Genomic DNA, 26150 nt, shown 5'->3' on the forward strand with positions numbered 1-26150 from the left:
TATATATATATATATATATATATATATATATATATATTTGTATATGTAGATTGAAAAAGAAGATACGATTGTACCTCTTCGTGAATATCGTTGGTCTGTAGGAGATGAGTTGAGGCCATTAACCCCCTGATTGACCCCAACATTCTCTTCTTAATCATGCCGCCTTTCCCAGCGCGATCCCTTGTCGTTTCGAGCTCGGTGCTACGAGCACTAGTCTCATCGTTTTCCGTATCAGAACATAGTTTGTCCATGCTGAAGGAGACCGGTAGAAGCGGACTCCTCTTTCCATTACCAACAATATCATCGGAGCTAGCAGTTTTAGAGAATACCTTTCTTCTGCCGGTTGTTGGGGAATCCTCTTCCGGATTCGTGTCATCGATAAAAACTGAATCTGGGGAGACTGAATTCGAACGTATATTCACGTTTGACGAATTTTCACGATCTTCGTTAATTTCTTCTTTCGTAATAGAAGATAAACCAAATTCCTCGACCCTCGTGATAGAACCCAATTGTTGGGTTCGAGCTTTGGTTAAATCGTAAGAAGCGTGTCTCGTGCTTTTGCTCAATTTATTGTCCTTGAAAGATAAATCGTGATCGTCGTTAGGGTCATTGATCATCGCACCGACGTTCTGCATTCGAGCGTGTCGCTGAATAACTTCGCTGAATTTACTCTTCTCGTCTTTCAACCAATTCCTCATTTTTCCCCAAGCTTTACCCAATTTACGTTTTTCCAATCTCAGACGTCCACGCGATGCATTAGACGCAGTATCGTTTGAACATTCGGGATCCGAATAACAACCGGATGTCGAAGATGTTATTCCCATATTATTATCCGAATTTTTACGACTCTTTTTCCATTTCAACGATCTAACGGAAGATCCGTGCAAGGTATTCGCAGTTCTTATAAATTTTCTTTCGGTGATAGTTATCTCTTTGTCGGTCGTCATATCGTTATCTTCCTTTCGCGAAACTTCGAATAATTTTTGACTCGACAATGTTGTTTTTGGTTTGTCGTATAATTCCCCGGCGATTACGTCATCAGAATTTTCATCGATACGACGACATTCCTTATCATTGTCGTTGGAAGTTTTTTTAGGAAAATCGTACAATCTATCCAGAAGCATTGAATCTTCCTCAATAACATTTTTCTTATCATCCATCTTGATCTCATCTATTTGATTGTGGGTATTCCTTTCGAGTAATTCATCACCTTGAAGAAAGCTGAAACTAATCGTTGGCATACCGTGCTCGTCGGTTTTCACCAAACTAGTTGCCATTAATTCAACGCTATTACTATGTTTCTTATTCTTATCTTCCAATGAAACTTGTTCCTCGTTCGTTTTAGAATCGTTCGAGATAATTTTCAATAATCTCGATTCATCTTGAATATCTTTAGTATTACTATTACTACTCTCGTATCTTACTATATCTAAATTATTTTCGTATAATGCTTCTTCTTCAACGTGAATTTCATTTTTCGAAGATACAACGCGCACAGTTTTATCGTTATCTTCTTCTCGACACTTTTGATCTTCCATTTTGTTATCATTAATCATTTCAATTTCGTTCTCGCGAAAATCACGACAGTGTATTATTATCGGTGCCGGTATATCGTACCAAGTAGAAGTCGAGGCTCGATTACTATTACCTTCGTTACTCATATTAGAATTTAATGTCGAACTTCTCGATGACGATCGTAAGCTAGTCCAGACATGACGCACCTCGTTCATTTCAATTTCAAAGAAAATCCAATTATCCGAGCGGAAAACAATCTCAGATCTTTCACAAAGTATCTTTTTATACCATTTCAACTTTTATCACTTTTTTCAAATGCGCAATATATTTGAAATTCCATTATCGAATAACTTAAATCAAATCAAATCAAATAATTGTCACTTATTGTTAATTATAAATATATATGTGTATATATGTATCTTATTGATTATGGAAAGTATTTCCGAACAGATTCGTGAAACTTTTCTCTCTGAGCAAACGTTTTCTCTTCGACATCGGAGGGAATCCTTTCATGGGAATGTTACGCTCTAGCGAAGTTCGTGTTTCGATCTAGAACACAATGTTTAGAGTTCTTCTCGACGCATCCTTTTTTCTTTTTCCTTTTTTTCATTTGGAATAAAATCCTCCTATCCGTGTTTCCGTTTTTTTTTATATTTTTTTTTTTTTTTTTTTTTTTTTTTTTTTCGCAAGAGAACAACGCCGCGGCGGTGTGTGCGTGCAATGCGTTTTATTTGCTATCGATACACACGACACGACACAGAGAAGAGAAATTTTCAAGGTTCCTTAGATAATAAACACACTAATAATTTCTACCTCGAGATGTGATTTTCCTATATCTAATCGTATTAATCACTAATATATTCATATTATTTAACGACTATATAAAGCAATAATAAATATAAAATATAGTTTTCCCTTTTGGCGTGTGTCAAAGACTCGAAATCGTTTTAGTATCGATTATTATTATTATTATTATTATTATTATTATTATTATTATTGATCGCCTAATGTTTAGTTACCTAGTTAACAGAATGTAAATACAGTTTACTGCGTAAACACAGTCTCGCGCACGATCGTTTAGTTCATTCGCAAAACGATAGACTCTATAGAAACACATAACAAATAGCAAGAACGTAATAACTAATAAAGCCAATTTGAAATGTTACAAACTCGTAAAAACTCGTCTTAAGAATAACAAGAGAGATAGAGAAAAAGAGTATTCGATGTTAAACCGAAGATGATGATGACGTCCAATCGTTCGACCAAACGATTCACAACCACTTTTTCTTCTTCTTCTTCTTTCGTCATACTTTTTCCTCGATTTTTTTTATTTTTTATTCTTTTTATTCTTTTCTTTTTTACATTTAAACACGATGAAACATCGATTATCTATTCTACACAACCGTCACAGTCACTACGAAACAAGTTCTATACCACAGTTGTTTGATTATGTAAACCACAGAGGAGGAGCCAGACACACGACCAGTTTCAAACGCGCGTTCCACTTTACACAAATTTATTGTTCTTCCGACAATTTGCCTATGGAGGGAGAGAAAAAAAGATAGAGAGAGAGACAAACTTATCTTTGCGAATCGTATTTTACGTCTTTTCCTTATCTTTTTACGATCTATTTGCAATAATCAAACTATATTAAAAAAAATAAGAACAAGAAACTAGATATCATTTTCTAATTTGTTAATTAAATTAATTACTGATCAAAAATAACTTTTCGTCAATGCAATTCAACGATGAATCTCTAAACACTTTAACTATTATAACATTAATTAAATAAAAAAAAAAACAAAAAGTAGAACGAGCCAACGATTAATTCGTACAAAAATGAATATTAATCGTTAATGTTATAAAATATGAGACACTCGTTAGAGATATTTTAACACGATACTATATCTACGTATTTCTTTTGTTTTAGTTGCAATTTCAAAAAAGATCGGACAAAAATTAGATAAAAACAAAGAAGAAAAGGGGGAAAAATAAATATAATTTATCACGCCGACTCACAATAAATGTGGCAAAATGTCGAGAAGAAATAACACTTTTATGTTAGCATGGCATCGGAACGACGTTCCGGCAATGACTGGATCCACATTCGAAGCCGTATTATACAATCGTGTTGAACAATTATATCCGTATTACGTCGCGTGTACGCGCGTCGCGGTTGCACAACTTCCATGCGGACGCTGCACGCTGTATTTCTTCTATGTAAAGACACGCATACTAATCTACTATTACTATACTTAACATATACTTTTTTCAAAACACTTTAGTTGCATTCGTTGAAACGTTTTCAAAACTTTTCACCGGCATATTTGTATCCCACAATCGAACGATGATTAATTTTTCCCATATATTTAAAATACATACGCGACAAGTGTCATGGACAATTTTTTTTTTCTTTTTAAATGCGTACTCGTTACTTCATAGGAAAGTGTTAAAATAAACATAATTGCATAATCGAATTAAAACGTATGCATCTAACGTACACACCTGGAATCTTATATTTGTCGAGAACATTAACGAACAATTTTCAAGATATATAATATATAACACGTATTTTTTGTCGAATTTTTATTATTCAAGGTTTATCGTCAATTAGATGTTACACATCCTTCGCTATGAATTAGCCATAATCCTTCGTAAAGTAGTATATATCCTACACACAATTTTCTTTCTGCATAGATCTTGTTAAAATGATATCACTTTATATTTCCAACCTTGATAAATTTTTTGACACTATATAAAAGTTGAATAATTAATTATAAATTTGTCTGATTAGATTTTACCTTATTGTTCGATGTATTATTTATAATAATAATAATAATAATAATAATATTATAAATCATTCGAGAGAAAAGAAATTCACATCTCTGTCGAATACTTTCTCATCGAAAAAAATAATCAAAGATACGGTTACGCAAAAAGAAACAAGTAAAATTGAAAAAAGAAAAGAGAGAGAGAGAGAAGAGAGAAAAAAAAACGTTTCTCTTGCACGAAGCACGTCATCCGAGTAATCGAATAAAGCTGACCCTCTTCTTCTCGTTCGTGCCACGAACGGGCTTCATTTTACGTTCGAAATTACCAACTGGTCTTCTTCGTGCGGTCTTTCATCCCGATGATAGCATCCGTCGAACAAAAGAAAAGAAAATAATTCAATAAGTGTAATAACATCGAACGTAATATTTCACAATTCCAAATTTCCCCCGTCCCACCCCCATTGATCATTAATCCCCCGCACTTCTTAATCACTCAAACTTACTTGCGTTAAACACAAAAGAAAACAAAACACCAGCAGCACCACCACTTATAAAACTTCGATAAAATCAGATTATTAATATTCGAAGATTTTGAATTTCCCGCCGATCACGTTCGTTTTATCACGTGACGAAGATTCGATTCGATTCGATTATATTGACGTGTGGCACGCGTTTGAATTCCAAAAAAGGAATCGATATCGAATTATTTGTTATATATTATACAAAATGAAAGAAGAAGAAAAAGAAGAAAAAAAAGAAAAAGAACTTAGAAATAATGAATAGACAAATAAATGACGAATATAAGTTAACGAACGTAGAGAGGATTAAGAGTTGCAACGAGCGATGCGAGTAAACGAATGGTAAGAACGACGGATAGTTTAAAGGCAGCCAAAGTAAGCGACCGTCTAGGCGGGGGATCTTGCCTTTTCTGCTCTCCCAGTGTATATTTAGCTTTCTTCTCTCTTTTCTTCTCTCCTTTCGTCGTCTATGTACTTCGTTATCTTTCGCGTGTGTGTGTGTCTGTGTCTGTATTCATTTCTCTTATTGCTAACGAAAATGTTTGCACGTGCGTTTTCTCAAAATTAAACTTCGCGACATTATTTCAATCTTCTCTAAATTGTAAGATTTTCTTGGGATCATTTGGGCTTAAACAAAAAATAATCCACTAAAATTATTTTACGATAGAATTAAAAAAACATTTCTGCGTTATTAAACGAACTCACCCCCCCCAACCCTTCCCCCCCCCAGGTGTTCGATGGTTAAGACCAGCTACTTCGAACAACTTTCGGATAAAACTTACGTCACTGTAAACTGCGAAATCTTGAGAAGGATTTCATTTAAAAATATATTGTAAAAAAATTTGTCAAGTTTCCGGCGATCGATTGCATACATAGAAACACATACGAGTTCAACATACTCCAGCCAAACCAACCAGTTTCTCTTCCTGCTCTTTCGTGGGAGACCGATAGCACACACACAGTTCGGGAGAGGGGCGGGGGGAGGGCCACTTGAAATGTCATTCGTTTAGAATATTTTTTTTCTCTTATCAAATTTAAATATTCACATTTATATGTGCATGTTATTAAAACAGACAGCATCGTGATATAACATCAAATCTAGACCCTGTTTCTAATTACATATACATATATATTCGATAAATCGATAGAAAGCAATCAACTAACTAACTAACTATCGTAAAATATTAATTACCAATATGGCGTCTCAAAGTACATTCCGACTTGTTTGAACGATAAATATCAAAGTATAAATTATTTATTAACGATTTGTTAATACCGAATATATCGAGTAAAAATCGAACAAACCGATTGAAGCAAAGTCAACAATATATAGAAAAGAAAATACGTGTAACAATTATAAATTATAAATAACTAAAAAACCATGAGCTTTAATTACAAGTCTGACCACCTTAAACCCCGTCCAACTGCAAAGCCATTTTTTTTTTCTTATCAAGTGTCCACGAACTTTAAACACATGGCAGGCATCCGGTTAGACCAACAACATCAATATTATATACAGGCATTGTAACGAAGAAGAAACTTTTTGCGAAGACTTACGTAGATGTCGAGGGGGAGTTTAGCTTGCATGCAAGATGCAAACCAATGACGTGTAACCGGAAACATTTCTTTCCACTTTTCTTCTTGCACATATACACATGCATATACATACATACAGATATATACGTAAACGAATTAAAGAGAAAAATTCGAATCAAAATAAAAGGAATTATACTCCGTACACCTTTTCACGTTGAAGATATTAACGCAGACGGTCTCGTTATTGCTTCATTTTTTTTTTTTTTTTATCTCTATCAGGTTGAACGATAAGAAATATCAAAAAAAATATGTGCAATGTAGTAAACAATATAGTTAACGCGTTAACGTGTTCTTTTTCTTTTTTTGACACGTTAAAAAATTTCAATGTGAAATATTCCTGACTAAAAAACGTACGTTGACGATATTATATTTATAACGTTTTTAACACACTGACGAAAAACAATCACGTTTATAGTAAGTACTTGTTCGAACGGAAAGTGAGAGTGTATGTAGATAAAACGATAATTCGATGGTTAACGCATTTGCACGAGCTTATCGCAAGGTACTATCCGATGCGTTTGACGAATCTTCGTTGAAACAATCGGGACTTTTTCTTTCACACGTGTTTTATATCTGATGCATATGTATGTATGTATGTATGTATGTAGTATTATACGAAAATAATTTGTACATTTCTTTTTCTTTTTATCATATTCTTTTATTCGATTTAAGAATCGCGACCAAAATTCGAACGGAAATGTACGATAAGTTACAATTAAATTTACTTCTTATTTTTTGTTTGTTAAGTGGACAAATATTTTAACAATTAGAAGATAATGTACACTATTTTAATCATTATATTTAAAATGTGGGCCCACATCGTAATCTAACAGATGTTATCTTCGTAACGATTAAAAACCGCTGACCAATGAGTGTAAAAATATATCTTACGAATATTCCATTAATTTTATTTGACGTCATGATTTTTGGCAATACGTCTTACAATTCTTAATCCTTTTTTTTAAATCCCTTTTGTTACGAAGGATTGTTCTTAATAACGTGAAAAATCATGGTTCAGAACAAAATGACAGGAATTGAATTCTTTCTTTATTAAAGGAGACAACACTAAACTAATGTTTCTTTCACCTCTCTCACCTACTTTCTAAAAATTCAATTAAAATGATGACTCTTAGAACCCCGGTACTACTTTTAAACATAGCGCAATGACTTTTACGAGTGAAAGAACAGTTTATGTTGTTGTAGTAGAGTTGTTTTATTGTTTCCTTTTACTCACCACTGATAATGGTATGGAAGACTATAATACTATCTAACGGTAATATTTTACTCTCTTTTAAATATGATATAGGCAAGAGAAAATAATATTTCGAACAAAACAAAAAGTTGCTAAGAAAATTGTTCGATCAATTACGAATAATACATACGCATGTATGTATACTCATAAAAAAAAAAAAGAAAAAAGAAGAAAAATGCAAAATTCCTAGCATAAATCTCATCATAAATGTTTCGATGTGTACTTCTATTTTATTATTTTGATTATAATTGTACCTTACTCGACACACGATATAGCGGTACTGTATAAAACAACCGGAAGAACGCTCCGTCCACCGGAACTAACTCCTTTCACGATCCACTCGAGTCATGACAAAGAATAAAGTGGGGGAGGGTAAAAAAGAGAAGATGATAAATAAAAAAAACACACACACAACAGATACGTAATATACACGCGTCGATTTAACAGCACTTCGTTAACCCTTTTTAAAAAGACACGTAACTCGAAAGTTACATAAATACGTTTCTATAACACTAATTTGTTTTATTTTAAATGTAATTTTTCAATTTTTCATTTAATTATTCGTCCGCGAAACGTATATACCTATTGGTTCATATTTCAACGTCACATTTTGTTTAGCGAGTACGTATAAGTTATATTTACAGTTAGTTACGGTGTAGTTATACTAATTATTATACTAACGATGAGTTATGTTTTTAAGTTGTACATTATGTAATTTACTTATTTTTCTTTCTTCCTTTTTAGAACAACAAAAATAATCAAATTACACTAAATGTATTAAGATTATTATTACAAAACTTTTCTTCTCTCTTATATTTCCAAATTGAAATTTAATATTGATTAATTGGAAAATGAATTAAATTATCTATTGTGTGTATGTGTGTATGTGTAAATGAAAACGTAGAATAAGAAAATCTAATAAGACTATTAAAACTGTTAGCCAAGCGTATTATAAATACGTATAGACAATGTATATACGGTTAAACACAATCGATTGACCTTTAACAAGTAAAACGTAAAGAATAAAGTTTTTCCAAGTCCGTCGAACTCTTCCCGGTGGTAATTTTCTTTACTCCGATGGATCATTTTCTCACACTTGAAGAGAGTGTGACCGTGGTGGGTAAGTTGGTAGAACAAGAGGAATACGGACATTCCAGTCTTGTCACCGCGAATCGACCTAACCTGGGACTTCGTTAAAAGACCAAGAGGAAAAAGATGTGGTTTACGCGTGCAGATTTACCGTTCGTTTGGTCGCCCCTCAAAGGCGCCAAAGGAATGTTGCCACCGACATTACTTCTTGTCGTCTATCTGCCATTACTCTTGTCATTGCATCCACAATTATTCTTAAACTATCATTCCCATTTTCCCCGTTATAAATCTTTTACTGCAATTTACAAAATAATTCTTTTATCAAATCAGATTGAAATTTATAAGTTTCCTTAGGTTTCTATTAATATATTCTAATAGCAAAAAAGTTCTATTGTCATATGCATCACTTGTCATTGCATCCATCATTATTCTTAAACTATCATTCACATTTCGTTATAAATCTTTTACTGCAATTTACAAAATAATTCTTTCGCGTCAAAATCAGATTGAAATTTATAATTTTACTTAGGTTTCTAATTATACATTCCAATAGGAATGATTAAAAGTTTTATTGTTATAATATGCTTTCGCTTTCCATTGAAATTCTTCGACATACGATTGCGTATATATTGGAAATGTAAGAGCATAGCTTTCAACCTCTCGCTGGCTATTCCTCTTTGCCACCTTGGAAAGAATGAAAACTGGGTCGAAAGAGACTTTCAGAAACTCGGTGATCGAAAGAAGACAGGCTCGTCCTTGTTTGTACATTTTGCGTCAGGGTTGCAACGCGAAACAGGTTTCAGGGGCAAAAAATAAATAATAAGAAGAAGAGTATATCTTCGCGTTATTATTGTCGGATAACCTTATCGGGTAAAAATCGTTTCGTTTGAAATCTTAACAGGTATTTTACTATCGTTCTGTACCACTATCCTCTTCGATAGAATCTCGTAATAAAGCAAGGACTTCTCTTCAACTTCTCTTATACGTATTTTCCGTGGGAGCGAAACCAGTTTTGCGTTGAGTTGTGTTATAGAGTAATATAACCAAACAGTCTTTCTTGCTACGTATATACGTACATACGTAATAAGATACATGTCTCTGACATAAGACTTTCACCCCTGAGGCTCCTCCCTTCCTTCAATGAGTCCTTGTGAAAAAAAAACCAATTGATTTAAACATACATATATATATATGTGCCCATAATTATGAAAGTAATCTAACCATAAGTCAAAATTGAAAAAAACAAATCAGTTCATCAGTTACTTCGCATCACATTATTTTAAATTAAATGTCAGATAGTGTTCGTTATTATATATAGAATTCATTTTTATTAATTCAAATGTATAATCCTTTTTTTTTTCTTCGAATATCTCGAAACAAGAGATACATAACTTTAGACAAATTTCATAATTATGGTTACATATATATTTCATACTTTATTTTTCCTAATTCATTCATAATCTAGTGAATCTTGCGAACGACGATACCCAAACGATATTCGGACGACGATCGGATCGACTGACAATATCGATAACGATTCTGTTTATAACTTTGTACAATATATCTTGGAAACTCTCCCTTTCACCTCCCTCTCGGATTTTATTATCCAATAATTATATAATCAAATAAAACGAGGTATATAGTATAAGAATATATCGTTGTTGAACTTTACGTATACGCGATACAAGGAGTAAAAGTTCTTTGAACGAACTAACTTGATGCTTAGAATGTAGAAAGGGGAAGGGGGAGGAAGGGGAATATTGCATTTAACCCGAAGGAGAAGATACCTTTAAGAAAATCAAACGCATTTGGTTCTTCCACCAACGACTTACGTAAAATCTTTGCGTTAGTTCGATTACGTTGCTGCATGATCGCGACGCACCCGGAAAAACATTTTAGATTTGATGTATATAAGATCCTAATAAAACACCTTTCTCCAAAGAAATTTAGAAAGATTTGCCTGCATTATAATGCCAGAGGTTTATAAAATCGATATTGTTGGTATAAAGTATTGTGTTGGCACTAGTTGTAATCAGCCGTTATGTTTGTACATCTGATAAAACAACTTTTCTTATTGCAAATTCTAACTCGTTGTTGTATGCAACGGTACATGTTATCTTTAAACTAGATCTTTCAATCAGTTTCAATTCTATAATATATATATATATATGTATTATGTGTGTAGAAGAAATACTACAAAGAATGATTGTTCGTTATTAGAAAATATTAATAAGTATATTACAATATATATATATATATTTTTCTTTTTTGTATAAAAAAGAGGAAGAAGAAAGAAAAAAAAAGTTTGAGTTCATATGTTGACTCATTTCCGTATCTTACGTCCTTATGTATAATGCGTATCGATGCGTATCAATACATACCTATACCTATATATATATATATGATGGAAGTCACTGTCGCGATAAATTTAAAAAAAAAATAAAAAAAGGAAGATAAATAAAAGATAAAGTATAAAGATTAAGAAAAGAATTCGAAATCATTAAAAGGTATTACAAGTGAAGTGGGTGTGTCCATATTCTTTTGTCCTCGAACATATATATATATATATTTTTTTTTCCTTTGCTTTTACAATATTAGATTAGATATAATATATGATTACAATTTGTACGAAAATATTCGCATTTTGATGAAAAATTCAAATCAATGATGAAACAATATATCAAATTCAAGATTTTATAAAAAAACAATCGTGTAATACTAAAGGTTTCAAATAAATATCGAAAAATATAAAGAAGTTAGTTGAGTATTCGACAAAAGCGTTGTATTCAAGTAAAGGCACACGCACCCACGCGTGATATCTACGCCGTTAAAAAATGCTAAAATAGTTAGCAATATTCGCAGAGAATAATAACCTTGCTAAAGATGCGTTTAAAAGATATAACAATCTCCTTTTTTTTTTTCTTTTGATTGTTCCTCTAAACCTCGTAACACATTTCCTTTAAAAGTTATCGTTCGATTCGTCAAACCCTTCCACCCCACCCCCCTTCTTTGCATCGCGACACGAAAAGAATATTTCGTCATGTGTAAAAGAAGAAGAAAACAACAACGGGAATATATACATCGAGCTTTAACCTAACGGGATCATTATTGTGTTATAATCGTTACGTTAATCAAGGTTAATTTTCATTCGCATTTAAAATACTGGTGATAATAAATGACACTACGATAGTAATATTACAGCATACATATCCTTCTTTTTGTGTCCGTGATATCGATTAAATATTTATTTGCAAGATGTAATAAAACGAATATTTAGAAATGATTTTACGCGGATACGTTTTAAAAATTATATTAGAAACTATTTGAATTTTACTATACCATTTCATTTTCTACGTTATATAATTTAAAGAAACGATAAGAATATTTTCTAATAATAACAACGATAACCCGTGTACTCTGGACATCGAATATTTATCATTTTCTAATCAATTTTTTTGTTCCCCTAAAAATGTAACATCAACTATAGCAAGCAATAAAAACAGGAATAAAAGTAGAAGAAAAAAAGAGACGTAATTTAAAAAGTAATGAAGACAAAACAATTTATCGATATAAACAACTGAAATCGATATTTCAACGAAAATGCGTCATTCTTGATCATGACTATCTTACATGCTTAAGATATGATGATCATTTTATTTTTACACATTTAACGTTATATCCTAAGAATATCTATCTAACTCGATAATACATTTCCTTTGTTTTCTTTTTCTTTTTTTTATTTGTCATTAGAACAATATCATCCTACAATAAGTTTACATAATAACCAATAAGTTTGATTACATACCTAACACCTATGCATCTATATATCATCTATATATATATATATATATATATATATATAATATAAGAATCTAACTCGTTTTATAGATAGAAGTTAACCTGGATCTTATAACAAGACACGTTTACCACCGATATTCAATACTTGGTTTGCTCGATGAAGAGAGAAACGTAAGGCGAGTCAATCTCTCAGTTTCTCTTCGAACCAAGCCATGATTTCTAATTTATATTTCTTTATTTATTATCCTTTTTTATTAATCTTTTTCCTTTAAATTGAAATTTATAAAATTAGCAAAAATTGACGGACGGATCTCTCATTCGAATTCGATCCGAGATCGAACGTATGAGATACACGACACGTAGTAGAAACACACAAACAAAACTTTCAAATCTTTCCGCGTGCTCCTATGGTGCTTTCTCATTACAACGTAAATCAACCTATACCACCACGTTGATGAAGGAAAAAAAAAAAAAAGCTAACTTTCTAATCATACGATTCTCGTTTCCCGAACCCCCCAACGTGTGGAAGAATATTTTTTATTAAACGCCTTAGACAATACTTTGACCAGGTAAAAGAATATTATATTCGTATTTATATCTATAAACATAGTGTAGAAAACATTAGATTTCTTTTAGAAATAAAAACAAAACGAAAAAAGATAGTAATAAATGACAAAAGAGAAATTCACTCACCGGATATTTGTCCTTGTAAAAAAGCGAGCTCGTTGACATGTCGAAAAACTCGATTATGTAATATATATATATACATATATACATATATACATATATCGATTATTTTAATTACAACATAACATTATCCTTTTCACTGATTTATCTTCTTTTTCCTGATAAATTACTTCGGTTAAATCCCGTTTTAGTTGCATGTGCGCAAACGATAAACTTACTTCTTTTCTTTTTTTTTGATCGATACGTAAAACAAATTAAATAATAAAAAAAAAATAAATAAATAAATAAAAATAAAATAAAATAAAATAAAATAAAATAAAATAAAATAAAATGAAATATATCACACTTCGATTACATCCCTTTTTGTAAAAAATAGTATTTATTTCTTTATTTAATTATGTGAGATAGGGCGCAGTCAGACGAAGGTAGGCGCAGGTAAGCGCAGGCGCAACACCAACAGAAGCACGTTTTATCACCTGAAACGAAGCTACGAAGGAAATAAACTGGCGGAGCGTCTCCGCGTTGTCCAGTTTGTTAGCGGACTACAACGAGCCAGAAGGAAAACCCCTCCATTACCGCCCAATGACCTACAATCTAAACCCACCTGCCCCCCTCTCCTTTCTCTTACACTCTATAAACATGATCCTCTCTTAACACATCCTCTCTTTTTCTCTCCCACTCCTTTTTACACCACTCTATCTCTTTCTCTTCCTCTTTCTTTCTCTTTCTCTATTTATCTATGCTTTTATTTATTTATTTCTCCATAAAGATACACCTTTATTTCTATACTTTAAATCATATCTTCTCATTTTATATATTTCAGAATTCTAAAAAGAATTCATTTATCGTGTTAATTCTTCTATTTCATATTCCAATAACTTTGTCACAATATATAAATTTATAAAACTATTGCTAATTTAAATTATCTGATATTAAAAATTGCATATTATAAATTGTTTTCAATTTTTGTATATATCTATTTATTTCTAATATTAATCTAATACATATATCTTCTTCTAGTTCAATTCTTAAAATCGATTAATTTGATAATCATCAATAGATTTTTGAATTTTTCCCGCTTAAACACCTTCATATGTTATCAAAAGAAAATCTAAGCTATTTAATATACATTATTCATCTGCCATTTTGATCTAATTTCAAATGAATAATTATTTGACGAATTGTTTTATTCTTTTATTTATTGTTAAAAAAAGATATAACATTCTCGTTAGTGAAAAAAATAAATATTTCTTTATTTGAAAACGTGGACAAATACTAAATAAATGTTGAGAATAAGGTTTGAAGTTAAAATACCGGAAGATGCTTTTCGAAGTTCGATATATCGAAATTCGAGATACACCGGTGAAAACTAATTAGAATGTCCGGTTGAATCGATAGATCATATCTCGAAATATACTCGAATCAGATCTGCGGATGCGAACGTTAGTGTGCGGTATTTGTTTGCTCGAGTACTACTAAAGCCGTAGGAAAAAATGACTCAGGAAGGACAGTAAGTATAGCTAAATCCCTTCCATTTTGTAATACTAAATTTAGAAGCCTTCTTCGCGATCTTCTAAATTCTCTTAAAAACATTGATATCGTAAAAAATTTAATGCAAGATAAGATATAATTGCCGCCCCGTGGCTTTCGAAAGGCCGCCATATTGTATTAGGATAATTTTATTGATTCTCGAAGATTCTAGAAAACAGATTTAATTCGTTATATTTAAGGGTCTATTTTATTTTCTAAATTAATATTTATTTAGTTGAAATAATAATTAGAATATTATATGTTATTTAAATAGCATACATTTTCGATGTATCAATTTTGATAAAGACGCTGAACACGCGATGCATTCCCCCGGTGACCAAGCGTAATATCTTCCCCTCTATATCATAAGCCTTTTCTTCAGATTATTTATGCTCTTTTCTAAATGATATAATACACGTTCCTTTATAGAATAAAAAAGGAACGATTATATATATACCCATATCTATCTTCTATCTTCGTGACTACTATTTTTGTCCCATCATTTCCTATACGATTATTTACTATGCCGTAATGACCAGCGATTTTTCTCGATAAGAATTTTATTATTCTAACCTATAGAAAAGAATAATTTAAAAATTCAATTTCGACATAGGGTCAAAGTATAACTGTTACAAACCGATTAAAAACGATTTAAATCGAATAAATTTCTACATGGGATTTATATTTTTTTTTACTAATATTTTACTTTACTTGTTATATTTTATTTTGAGAGACCGGAATTAAATAATTACGCGCAATTCAATCTAATGAATTTTTTTATTTAAGATACTTATTCAATGATGTCTGAATGTGTAACGTATTTCAGATTACCTCCTCCACCTGTTATGTGGGCCCAAAGGAGGGATATTCTCTTCATTACTATATGCTTAGAGGATTGCAAAGATCCCGTTTTAAAGATCGAGCCAGAAATGTTACATTTCAAAGGTGTGGGTGGGACAGAAAATAAGATGCACGAGGTTACAATAAATTTATACAAAGAGATCAATCCTGACAAAACATTAAAGAATTTAGGGGGTAGAACTATAGAATTAGTACTCGTAAAAAAAGAAGAAGGCCCATACTGGCCAAGATTAACCAAGGAAAAAACAAAGGCTCATTGGTTGAAAAGTGATTTCAACAAGTGGAAGGACGAAGATGATAGCGACGAGGAGGGAGACTTCGAGGGTGGAAACCATGACTTGGAAGAAGTAGATTTTTCTTTCGATTAAAATAATAGACATTAATTCGTGAAATTACTTGTCCATTTTCATTGAGAGTCAGTGCATAGTAAAATTGATATGATTTTTGTGTGATTCGTAGATGATGCGACACATGGGTGGCTTAGGAGGATCGGGCGATAGCAAGCCTAATTTCGATGATCTTGGAGACGAGATGGATGAAATTGATAGTGATGATGAAGAAATACCTGATTTGGAATGAAGAACTTTTTAATAATACATCAAATTAATCCTCTCAAAAGAAATGACCTATGGATAGTGCACCGTCGAAAGATACTTCAGTAGGCCATGTGCTGTTTGTATTTTCGATTACAAATAATTTTTACAAATTTGTTGATGGCCGGATGTAGTAGCAAACAACCAAGTTGTGCGGTGTGCTAAACAAATTTCAATGGTAATTGCAGAAGTTGTCTCATATGAACAGTTAAAACACAGTTTCAAAGGATTCTTAATCCCTTTTTAGTCTGTAGTTCATACAATAAGTTAATGGACAAGCTTTTTTAACGAATTGTGTAAAATATCAAGAAGGTAAAATAATGATAACTACTTAAATTGTCTGGAGAATTGTTTATTTCCGTACAGCCCACATTAATAAATCAACGCTAAATAATTATTAAAAAGTAAATAAATAAATGATAAATAATCGAATAGAAAAGCAGGTTTACTTTTTCTTAAAATCATACACTACATTTCTATATATGTATAAATCTGTAGAATTAGATGATGTTGAAATTATGTAAAATATTTTCTGTCTGGTTAACCCTTTCGCGGCAGACAGCGCCTTTTGGCGCTCAGCTATAGATGCTCGCACCGAGCGGACAGCGCCTTTTGGCGCTTAGCTATAAATGCTCGCCTCCGAGCGGACAGCAGCATTGAGCACGATTCATTTTCGAGCGCTCCGCCGCGAAAGGGTTAAAAAGGGAGATTGAAACATGCAATTAAGAAATGTACGATATATATTTCTTGCAATTTAATGAAAATACTTAACCAACGATACTAGAAGCACCACGTAACGCTAAATATCCGGCAGTTATATCCATTGGCAGGCTACGAACTGTTGCAAATTCTTCAGCAGTTGCATAATATAACTTAGTTTGTGGATCTGTATACCGTGCCTGTGCAAATAAATGTGATTAACATCTGTGTTCTCATCTTAATAATATAACTTAACACATATTATGAAACTGATTTCCTTCAAATATTCATTTTTTTAACACGTTGAATGCAGAGCCGTTTTTATTATGCTTTTTGATCAGGCAGTTTCGTTTAGGCTATAGCTATAATGCAGATGATGTAAAAGTATATCATGTATAAATAAAAGATAAAATAAGATAGAAGAATAGTAAAATGTCCACCATAAAAAAAAATCAGTTAGAATAAAGAAACGAAAGACTGAAGACCATTCTGACAAACGAAATTATAATTCATTGCTTCTGTGTTATATTCAATGTTGTGTTTTACAAAATAAAACATCCAAAAACCATATCTTTGATTAGAATGTTATAATAAACTTCATTCAAATAATACATTTATTAACTAATCTTATACTTTCGGTCCCCCAGAAACCAATGTACTCAACGTGTTAAATAACGCATTAGCAGATGAAATATTTCATTAGACATAATATTTCGAAAGACAAAAAGTACATTACTATTCGTATATTACTTACAGGCAGGCCAGATATATCAGAATACTTCTTTGCAGGTTTAAAACTTGGTGGTGCATTGATAGCACTATCTGGAATTTACAATTAAATGTAAAATTATTAACATTGATAATCTAGCCAGTGGTAAAAATTTATTCCATTTATAATAATATGGTTTATATATATATATATATGTTCCAACATATATTTGCATTTTTTTTATAAAAGTAATTTGCGCTCGCTAGGGAATATTAATAAAATCGTTTACTCTTGACATTGACTGATCTATTTTCACACTACTGTACTTTTATTTTAATTTTAAATATAAATTAAAATATCAAAACTCATACAATGTACTACTTCAGCAGGCCATGGTAAACTACGTTCCTGTGCCAGAACCTGCTTAAGAGATCTCCAAGTTCTTTTCTTCCCAGTATTACTTATTGGCCGAAATTGATCGTGAAAAGTTGGGCTTTTAAATACAGGTTGAGTCTTCTTATTACCTTCCACTACTTCTTCATTCACCATCTTAAAATCCAGATGTTAAAAATTAAAGCACCTTTTACAATTACTTATAAACTATGATTTCTATCATACTCATCTTAGAATTTTACATTTGATAACAAAATATGTGTATCCTATAAATATATATACCTTTTCGATAAAGCATCTTTCGGGTAGTTTAAAATTAATATTTGATTTATTTCGCAACCAAGTATAGCACAGATCATATGAACCATAGTTATATTTTGATGCTTTACCAAAACTTTTGCCCAATGACTTATAATCAATAAAGCTTTATAGTACTCAGTAGAATCACTAAGGACAGTTTTTATAATTAAAACTTATGGGTAGCAAATCTTAATATAAACTTACTACATATTATATGTAGATATAAAAATACCTTGAAGATTCAATATAATATCTACATCCTTGCGATAAATGTTTCTGTATAATACCAGACAAATTATTTGTACAAAGGACATATGCTTTTTCGCTTGGTTCAATCAAACACAATATTGCCTGCTTGCATAGCAAAACTTTTTGTTGATATTTTCTATCTATCTTTTCAAAATTTGAGCAATCGATCTTCTACATGTACAATTATTATAATTAACAAACTAAATAATTTCTATACAAATGTTTTATGTTATCAAGTAAATATATATCATATATTTCTATAAATTCATACTACTAGTTTACCTCTGTTGCTATATATAATGATATATGTATATATTTCTTGATAAATTCTTCATCTTTCGTATATAGTTCTAATAATTTAGTATTTAATTCGCTTTCATATTCCATATATTGCATTATATTATTCGTTAAATTGCATGCGATATTATTATGTTTCTTTTTATTTTGTTGCGGACAGTTCATAAGAGAATTATTTTTTTTCAAAGTTGTATTTTTTAATGTGTATTTATTATATTTACCATCCAAAATTCCTTGATACTTCTTAACGCGAGAATTTTTCTTGTACGAATTTAATAATTTATGTTTACCTTCCATAACATTTCTTTGTACTTTTATTTTATTAATTGTTTGAATAATTGTAGTATTAATATTTTTCAAATGAGATGCGAGAACCGGAATGTTTTTAGAATAAACAGATTTATCAAGGATGTTTGTATGATTTTCTATGAAATGTTGTATGTCGTAAGGATTTGAAAAATCAAGATTACTTTGATAAACATCTTTCATTTTCTCGCAAATATTTAATTTTTTATTTGGTATCTTATATGTATTGTCCATGTAGGTTAAAAAATGTTTTCTATCCGATCTCCCATAGCCCAAGCTTTGCATAAGCGAATGTACTAATTTATCCAAGTTAAATGCCGGCGTGTAAAGCATACTTATTCCAAAACGATTATAGTTTACTACATTTAAATGTATCAATCATTCGTACAGAGCAAAAGAGCTTTAGGATATGCAACATAAATGTGATAGCATTTGTCTTTTATTCTTTTTTTTTTTTTAATTACATAAAAATATCGCATACAAAGTATATATATCTTAAATATTAATTAAAATAATTAATATATGCAAATATGAGGCATTCCACACTTGCATTTCCCAGGAGGAAATTTTTCAAAATATTCACGTACGTAAATATTGTAAGTGTTATAAATTAATATGATTATTTATGAAAATATATTATAATTAAAGGAAGCTATCATTTATATAAATGTGCCAATATTAGAGGTTAGAAGTTAGAAACCTGATAAATATTCTTATTGTAAATGGTCGATATAACTCTTACAACGATATACAATTTATATTTACCTTTCTTAAAGATCAATCTTTTTTCTCTTGCGCCTTAAAGATTATTATTAATTAATCTTTAAATAAAATAATAAAGTCATACATAAAAATTGAATAGTTAGAAGCTTTTGTCAAATCTATCCGCGCGGTTTAAATGCACAAATCAAATGCATCTGTTGCGTTTGATGTCACAATGGCGGGTATACCTATAGCGAATCAGAAATAACTAATGGTTGAATGAATGCGTTCAATGGTAACGTCATATGACCTTGAGTCTTCCACGTATGCGCATTGCAATCCTACCGAGAGACACTGAAATTCGATAGCAGAACAAATCTAACGTGACAAGACTCACCTTCTTACTTTCTTGAAGGTCATAAGGACGAACAGTTGAAAAATTGTCTTTTAGAATCGATCAGTATCGAAACGGATTTTATTGAATATTTTTACTAGCTGTGACTCTATCAAACCAAACATGGGACGAAAATTTTTTGTCGGTGGAAATTGGAAAATGAATGGAACAAAAAAAGAGATCGACGAAATTGTTGCATTTCTTAAAGCCGGTCCATTGGATCCCAACGTTGGTATGTATTTTTTAAAGTACATATATCGCATAGATGTACAGTACAAGTCAATTTATTTCTGCCACCTTTGCTTGTTTTAACATTATACAAACTTTATAATGAAAAGAATCTATATACAAATTTTTCTATGTTTCATTTATAACTTCTTACTTGACATTACATGAAGGAAAAGAAGAAAGATTTCAAAGCTTATTAATTAGAGAAACATTATAATCGATTTCCAATTCATTGCCTTATTTGATTCACCCTATATACGATAGTCTTTATCATTTATCTTTATGTTAATATTCTTTTGATATTTTATATTTGTTAATTGCATCGTTTGTTTATTTATTAAAGATAATTTTTAGTTATAATTGAGTAACAATTACTTTCGTAATAGTTTTATTATTTATTTTATGTAGTACTTATGTAATAGTGCTGTAGTTATTTATATAAATTATTACAGATGTTGTTGTTGGCGTACCAGCTATTTATCTGACATATGCAAAAGGTATTTTGCCTAGCAATGTTGATATTAGCGCTCAAAATGCATATAAAGTACCTAAGGGAGCTTTTACGGGGGAAATCAGTCCAGCTATGCTTCTTGACAATTCCATCCCATGGGTAATTCTTGGACATTCTGAACGTAGAAATGTTTTCGGAGAAACGGATGAATTGGTTGCGGAAAAAGTTGCCCATTCATTGGAAACTGGATTGAAAGTGAATAATGCTTTTATCAATGACTTTTTATAATAAAATATCTATGACTCTGATAAAATTCTAACGATTTTATTATTATTTCATAGGTAATAGCTTGTATTGGAGAAAAATTAGAAGAACGCGAGGCTGGGAAAACGGAAGAAGTAGTTTTTCGCCAAACAAAAGCTATTGCAGATAAAATAAAATCGTGGGATAATGTTGTACTTGCGTATGAACCTGTTTGGGCAATTGGAACAGGTAAAACTGCTACGCCTCAACAAGCACAAGAAGTCCATGAGAAATTAAGAGAGTGGTTTACTAAGAATGTGAATGCAAACGTTGCTGAAACAGTTCGAATTATTTATGGTGGATCGGTAACAGCGGGAAATGCTAAAGAATTGGCAAAAGAAAAAGACATTGATGGGTTTTTAGTAGGAGGTGCTTCCTTGAAACCTGATTTTGTACAAATTGTAAATGCCAAGCAGTGAACTTAATGCTTTGATGTTTCTTCTTTCCCCAATTATATGTTCTAAAGAAATATCATTGGAACATATATTTTATTTTACTTTGTTAAAATTCTAATTTCCAAATTGTAATTATTAAACATCATCTACAAAGCTCAAATCATAATAATAAATATTTTTCCAAACGGCCATAAAATAAGATCAAGTATATATTACATTGTTAATAGAATAATTGTTTAAAGTAGGTACAATAAAAATAACTAAGTATTGTATAAGTATTCTACCCCTCATATATTTTATTCGATTAAACCATCTGATATAGTAGTAGTCGATTCTAATATTTTATTTCTACTTTTAAGTCCATCTTGCTGTGCTCTTGCACCTGCGATAGCAACTAGAGATTTAAATGTTCTTGGTTCCCAACAAGCTAAATCAGCTAAAGTTTTATAATTTAGTAAAATATTACATCTAGTTAAGGCTTCGGTAAATGTTTTTTGTTCCATATCGTGTTCGGTCAAAGCTGCATTGCATCTTGTTAGCCAAAGCTATAATTTTAAATTCAATAATTTACATACTTGGAGCAATGAAACGACTAATATTGTATACTTTGTTAACATTACCTCGCGCATATCTTCTTTTTTTAATTTTCGTCCTTTGGTAGCAAACATTAAGGATCTATGAACACCTCTAATAGCGAGAGAATAACAATTTCTTCTTCTACCTATAAAATGCTGTGTAAAATATAATTATTAGAATATAATTATTAAAATATAAATATAATTATTAACTGTGTAAGGTAATCAGAGGAATAGCAGATATAACTATTACTTACAGCAGCAATTGCGAATATTTTACGTTTTCGCCAGAATTCATCTGGTCCTCGAGATCGAACTAATAAATTTAACGATAGAAATACCATGATTTTTCACAGAAATTAATAATTATATTATAATAATTCTATTATAATGTAACACCATGTATTTTTAAAGGTTATTTTTTGCTTTGATATCAATCAACACTGACTGTCACCTAACGGGAAATATCGATACTAAATTTTTTTCGATATAACCTTAAAAAAGTCACGTGAAGTGCATTGATGTGCATGGTGCATACTACGTTCGTTTGATATTGATATTTATATTTATATTTTACCTTTTAAAAAAATAAATATACATATATATAAATACCTTCACATAAAATGGCCGGAAAAAAGAAGTAAGTAAACTAATTGTACAAATTTTTAATAGATTATATTATAAATATATCGAGAATGTTAGAGATGCATAATTATTAAGGAATAATAATATAATAATATCCTCTATTTGTATATAAGATTATTGCAAAAAAGAGTAGACTTAAGTCACTTTAATTTTATACATAATTGTATTTTATAATAAACTTTATTTATCTAGAGTACGAAATGCATTCAAAGTTGAAGACGCAGGAGATGTAGATATGGATGAAATCTCGGATTCTGATGACCAATATTCGGAAGAAGATCGTGAGTTACTTAGAAAAGTAAGAATAAAACGAGCACCAGAAAATTTTGATAGCGACGACGAAGTCTATGGACTGCAAGATGATGAAGAAAACGAAGAGGATGAAATGGAAAACGAAGAGGATGAAATGGAAAACGAAGCAGATTCTATGGAATCTGATATAGAAGAATTGCAAGATGATTTCGATATACCAAATGAGAAAGCATGGGGCAAAAAGAAAAGAACATATTATTCTACGGATTACGTAGATCCTGATTATGCCACTGTTAGTCATAAAAATCAAGTTATAGCAGAAATGGAAGAAAAAGAAGCAATAAGCATTCAAAAGAAATTAGCTGAACGATTGGATGATGCTGATTTTGGTTTAGATTTTATAGAAGTAAAAAGTGAGGACACAAAACCTCATCAAGATGAAGAGGAAACCATCAAAAGAGATTTTACCAAACTTAGTAAAAAACAGAAACGTGAATTAGTTCAGCAAGAAAGTCCAGAATTTCTGGCTCTTGTTGATGATTTTAAAGGTAAGTTTTATATATTATTATTTGACTTATATTCTCTTCTACATTATCATAAATTATAATTTTTTTACAGAATGCATGAACGAAGCTAAAAATGTACTTTCACCTTTTTTGGAACTTGTTAAAAAAGGCATATGTCCTAATTGTCCTGCATTGGACTTTGTTAAAACTAGGTATCAAATAATATTAAATTATTGCGTTAATATTTCCTTTTATTTAATGCTAAAAGCCAAAAGATTACCTATCAACTCGCATCCTGTTATTAAACGTTTGGCTCAATATCGCCAACTTCTTAATGAAATGCGTTCCGGAGAAGGAAATTTATTAGAGAAAATTGAAGAGATATTAAAAATTAAAAAAGAAGGTGGATCTCTTTATAATATATCAGGTGAATTGGTGACTTACTTTGACGAGAAGAAAAAAGTTATTGCTGAAGTAAAAGACAAAAAAGATCGAAAACGAAAAATAAGCGAGACAAACGAAGAGGAAGAGTCTGACAATATCACGGATGATGAATTAAACGAAGAAAATAATTTATCTGAAAAGGATGAAGATAAATTGAACGTTGAGGCGGACAACCAAGAAAACAAAATATCGGAAGAAATGCAGGATACGGAAGAAAAAAGAGCAATTACATATCAAATAGCAAAGAACAAAGGTCTTACGCCGCATCGTAAGAAAGAGCAACGAAATCCAAGAGTCAAGCATAGGAATAAGTATCGCAAAGCAAAAATACGTAGGAAAGGAGCTGTGAGTATTAAAATATCTAATTTACTAAATTATAAATATACGCGATTCTCTCTCTACATGCATATCTTCTTCTTTCAGGTGAGAGAAGTCAGGAAAGAATTAACTCGATATAGCGGAGAAATGTCAGGAATTAATGTTTCCGTGAAGAAGAGTATAAAATTGAAATAGTAAATACATGCTTTAAACATTAATATAATTGAACTAATATGGAATTACTTATTGTATATAATATTTAAATACAATTTTGGTATATTAGTTATCAGACTTATCGCGTATAATTAGAATAGCATTTATTTGATTATGAGAAACAAATAAACAATTTTATTTATGTACGAAAAAATGACACTTATCTTAACAATCGTTTTGCAAAGAAAATGTAAATGTTAACAATCTTTCCTCTTATACATCGTTCGTATTTATTTTACATGTACTCTTGAAGATTTATCAAATAATTTTTATTGAGAACTTACAAAAAAATTAATTATCTTATTCTGTACTTGGTGAACATTTAAACTTCTAGTTTTGCTAAAATGTCAGATTCACGAAATAGATGATATTCCTTGTTGTCTTCGAGTTCAACTTTTGTACCTCCATATTCGGGCAGTAACACTGTATCACCGACTTTAATACTCAAGGGAACATGTTCCCCTTTCTGAAAGAAATATCAATTTCATGAATTTCTTTTTTAACATAAGTAATAACAAGTATAGAACATTACAATTCATACATTGTTTCGAGAGCCAGGTCCTATAGCTACGACAGTTCCTTGTAAAACTTTAGCCTGTGCTTTTTCAGGAAGAACAATTCCTCCTTTCGTTTTTGTTATAGCTTCTGCTCTTTTTATTAAAACTCTATCGAACAAGGGTATAAGCCTTTTAACGGAACTAACAGCAGCATTGGCGGCCTGTAAATAAAAACTTATTCCTTTAAAATGAATCATAGTTATTGTACTAATTATCATTAGATTAATATTTCAAATAATCAATACTTTTAATTGTTGCATTGTTAAGAATTTAAACGAGTCTTAACTATTCACAAATTTGTAATTGATAACTTTTCAACAAGAATAATCACTTCAAATGCAGTTGCAATCTATGCACCACTTTTTAATGTAAGACGTACAATATACATTTCATATAATACAAAACTTTTCAGTTATATATTATAAACAAATGCCATCGAATCGACCGTTCGCAAACGTTGTCAGGGAAAAAAAAGAACAAAAAAAATGACGTGTAACAAAGGAACAATTGTATTTTATACGTAGGAAAATCATTAATAAGTAAGTTTAAAGGTTATCTGAAATAAAATAAGTCAGGCCCGATCAATGATAATGTTAAAAAGTGATTCGTAGTGTTAATTGAAAAGAACGAACAACGTATATACGAAATAGTATCGATCATTTTAAATTGACAATTAAAATGAAACATTTATTAAAATTTTTACCATGTTTAATCGACGAGTTATTTCTTTTAGTTCTGATGTATCTGATTATCTTGTACCGGCAAGCACAGTTGCGCACGTTGTGTAACCTCCTCGTGCAAAGAAACGAAACTTACCCTCTCCTATATTTTCTCGAAAGTTCGTATATTTCATCAGAATTCTAACCCGAGCGCCACGTTCATCGATTTACTCGAAGCTTCTGACGAGATATCATTCGTGTTACGTAATCATCGTATGCGTTTGTTCATCCATCTTGGAAATAAATGTAGATAATATTTCTTTAATTTATTAGTTGTTATCAACC

General features: G+C 30.9%; 8 protein-coding genes across 9 annotated transcripts in view; 3 read left to right on the plus strand and 5 right to left on the minus strand.

Annotated features, from left to right (window-relative positions):
* LOC106791221 overlaps nucleotides 1-3881 on the minus strand; it is an 11298-nt gene extending 7417 nt beyond the window's left edge. The window contains exons 1-2 of the mRNA XM_014756715.1: nucleotides 3535-3881; nucleotides 75-3054 (exon numbers count right to left, since the gene is read on the minus strand). Coding sequence (XP_014612201.1) covers nucleotides 75-1730 — 1656 coding nt within the window. The 5' untranslated portion in view covers nucleotides 1731-3054; nucleotides 3535-3881. The remainder of the gene's footprint in view (nucleotides 1-74; nucleotides 3055-3534) is intronic.
* Nucleotides 3882-14623: 10742 nt separating this feature from the next.
* On the plus strand, nucleotides 14624-16638 carry LOC106791216 (prostaglandin E synthase 3). Its single transcript, XM_014756710.1, has 3 exons — nucleotides 14624-14736; nucleotides 15583-15964; nucleotides 16077-16638. The coding sequence occupies exons 1-3, from the start codon at nucleotides 14720-14722 to the stop codon at nucleotides 16194-16196; spliced, it is 519 nt and encodes a 172-aa protein (XP_014612196.1). The 5' UTR covers nucleotides 14624-14719; the 3' UTR covers nucleotides 16197-16638.
* Nucleotides 16639-16925: 287 nt separating this feature from the next.
* Nucleotides 16926-20065, minus strand: LOC106791218 (INO80 complex subunit C). 2 transcript variants are annotated; one of them, XM_014756712.1, is made up of 4 exons: nucleotides 19929-20065; nucleotides 17990-18167; nucleotides 17664-17731; nucleotides 16926-17109 (listed from the first exon to the last, which is right to left on the minus strand). In XM_014756712.1, the coding sequence occupies exons 2-4, from the start codon at nucleotides 18165-18167 to the stop codon at nucleotides 16978-16980; spliced, it is 378 nt and encodes a 125-aa protein (XP_014612198.1). In that variant the 5' UTR covers nucleotides 19929-20065; the 3' UTR covers nucleotides 16926-16977. The 2 variants fall into 2 exon arrangements, with proteins under 2 accessions (XP_014612198.1, XP_014612199.1); XM_014756713.1 differs by lacking the exon at nucleotides 19929-20065 and adding an exon at nucleotides 18294-18458.
* LOC106791214 lies at nucleotides 18447-19900 on the minus strand. The gene is made up of 2 exons (XM_014756707.1): nucleotides 18843-19900; nucleotides 18447-18731 (listed from the first exon to the last, which is right to left on the minus strand). Exons 1-2 carry the CDS (start codon nucleotides 19494-19496, stop codon nucleotides 18522-18524), a joined length of 864 nt encoding a protein of 287 aa, XP_014612193.1. The 5' UTR covers nucleotides 19497-19900; the 3' UTR covers nucleotides 18447-18521.
* A 109-nt stretch (nucleotides 20066-20174) lies between the features above and the next one.
* Nucleotides 20175-21911, plus strand: LOC106791215 (triosephosphate isomerase). The gene is made up of 3 exons (XM_014756709.1): nucleotides 20175-20491; nucleotides 20940-21193; nucleotides 21280-21911. The coding sequence occupies exons 1-3, from the start codon at nucleotides 20383-20385 to the stop codon at nucleotides 21658-21660; spliced, it is 744 nt and encodes a 247-aa protein (XP_014612195.1). The 5' UTR covers nucleotides 20175-20382; the 3' UTR covers nucleotides 21661-21911.
* Nucleotides 21902-22664, minus strand: LOC106791217 (39S ribosomal protein L20, mitochondrial). Its single transcript, XM_014756711.1, has 3 exons — nucleotides 22469-22664; nucleotides 22257-22367; nucleotides 21902-22181 (listed from the first exon to the last, which is right to left on the minus strand). The coding sequence occupies exons 1-3, from the start codon at nucleotides 22553-22555 to the stop codon at nucleotides 21933-21935; spliced, it is 447 nt and encodes a 148-aa protein (XP_014612197.1). The 5' UTR covers nucleotides 22556-22664; the 3' UTR covers nucleotides 21902-21932.
* Nucleotides 22665-22708: 44 nt separating this feature from the next.
* On the plus strand, nucleotides 22709-24743 carry LOC106791213 (something about silencing protein 10). The gene is made up of 4 exons (XM_014756706.1): nucleotides 22709-22851; nucleotides 23049-23656; nucleotides 23727-24403; nucleotides 24482-24743. Exons 1-4 carry the CDS (start codon nucleotides 22835-22837, stop codon nucleotides 24569-24571), a joined length of 1392 nt encoding a protein of 463 aa, XP_014612192.1. The 5' UTR covers nucleotides 22709-22834; the 3' UTR covers nucleotides 24572-24743.
* Nucleotides 24688-26066, minus strand: LOC106791220 (10 kDa heat shock protein, mitochondrial). The gene is made up of 3 exons (XM_014756714.1): nucleotides 25850-26066; nucleotides 25131-25307; nucleotides 24688-25055 (listed from the first exon to the last, which is right to left on the minus strand). Exons 1-3 carry the CDS (start codon nucleotides 25850-25852, stop codon nucleotides 24912-24914), a joined length of 324 nt encoding a protein of 107 aa, XP_014612200.1. The 5' UTR covers nucleotides 25853-26066; the 3' UTR covers nucleotides 24688-24911.
* Between the last annotated feature and the right edge of the window lie 84 nt (nucleotides 26067-26150).

This window comes from Polistes canadensis, unplaced genomic scaffold (genome assembly GCF_001313835.1).
Source record: "Polistes canadensis isolate GaletaPanama2010 unplaced genomic scaffold, ASM131383v1 scaffold_292, whole genome shotgun sequence".
Taxonomy (NCBI): Eukaryota; Metazoa; Arthropoda; class Insecta; order Hymenoptera; family Vespidae; genus Polistes; species Polistes canadensis.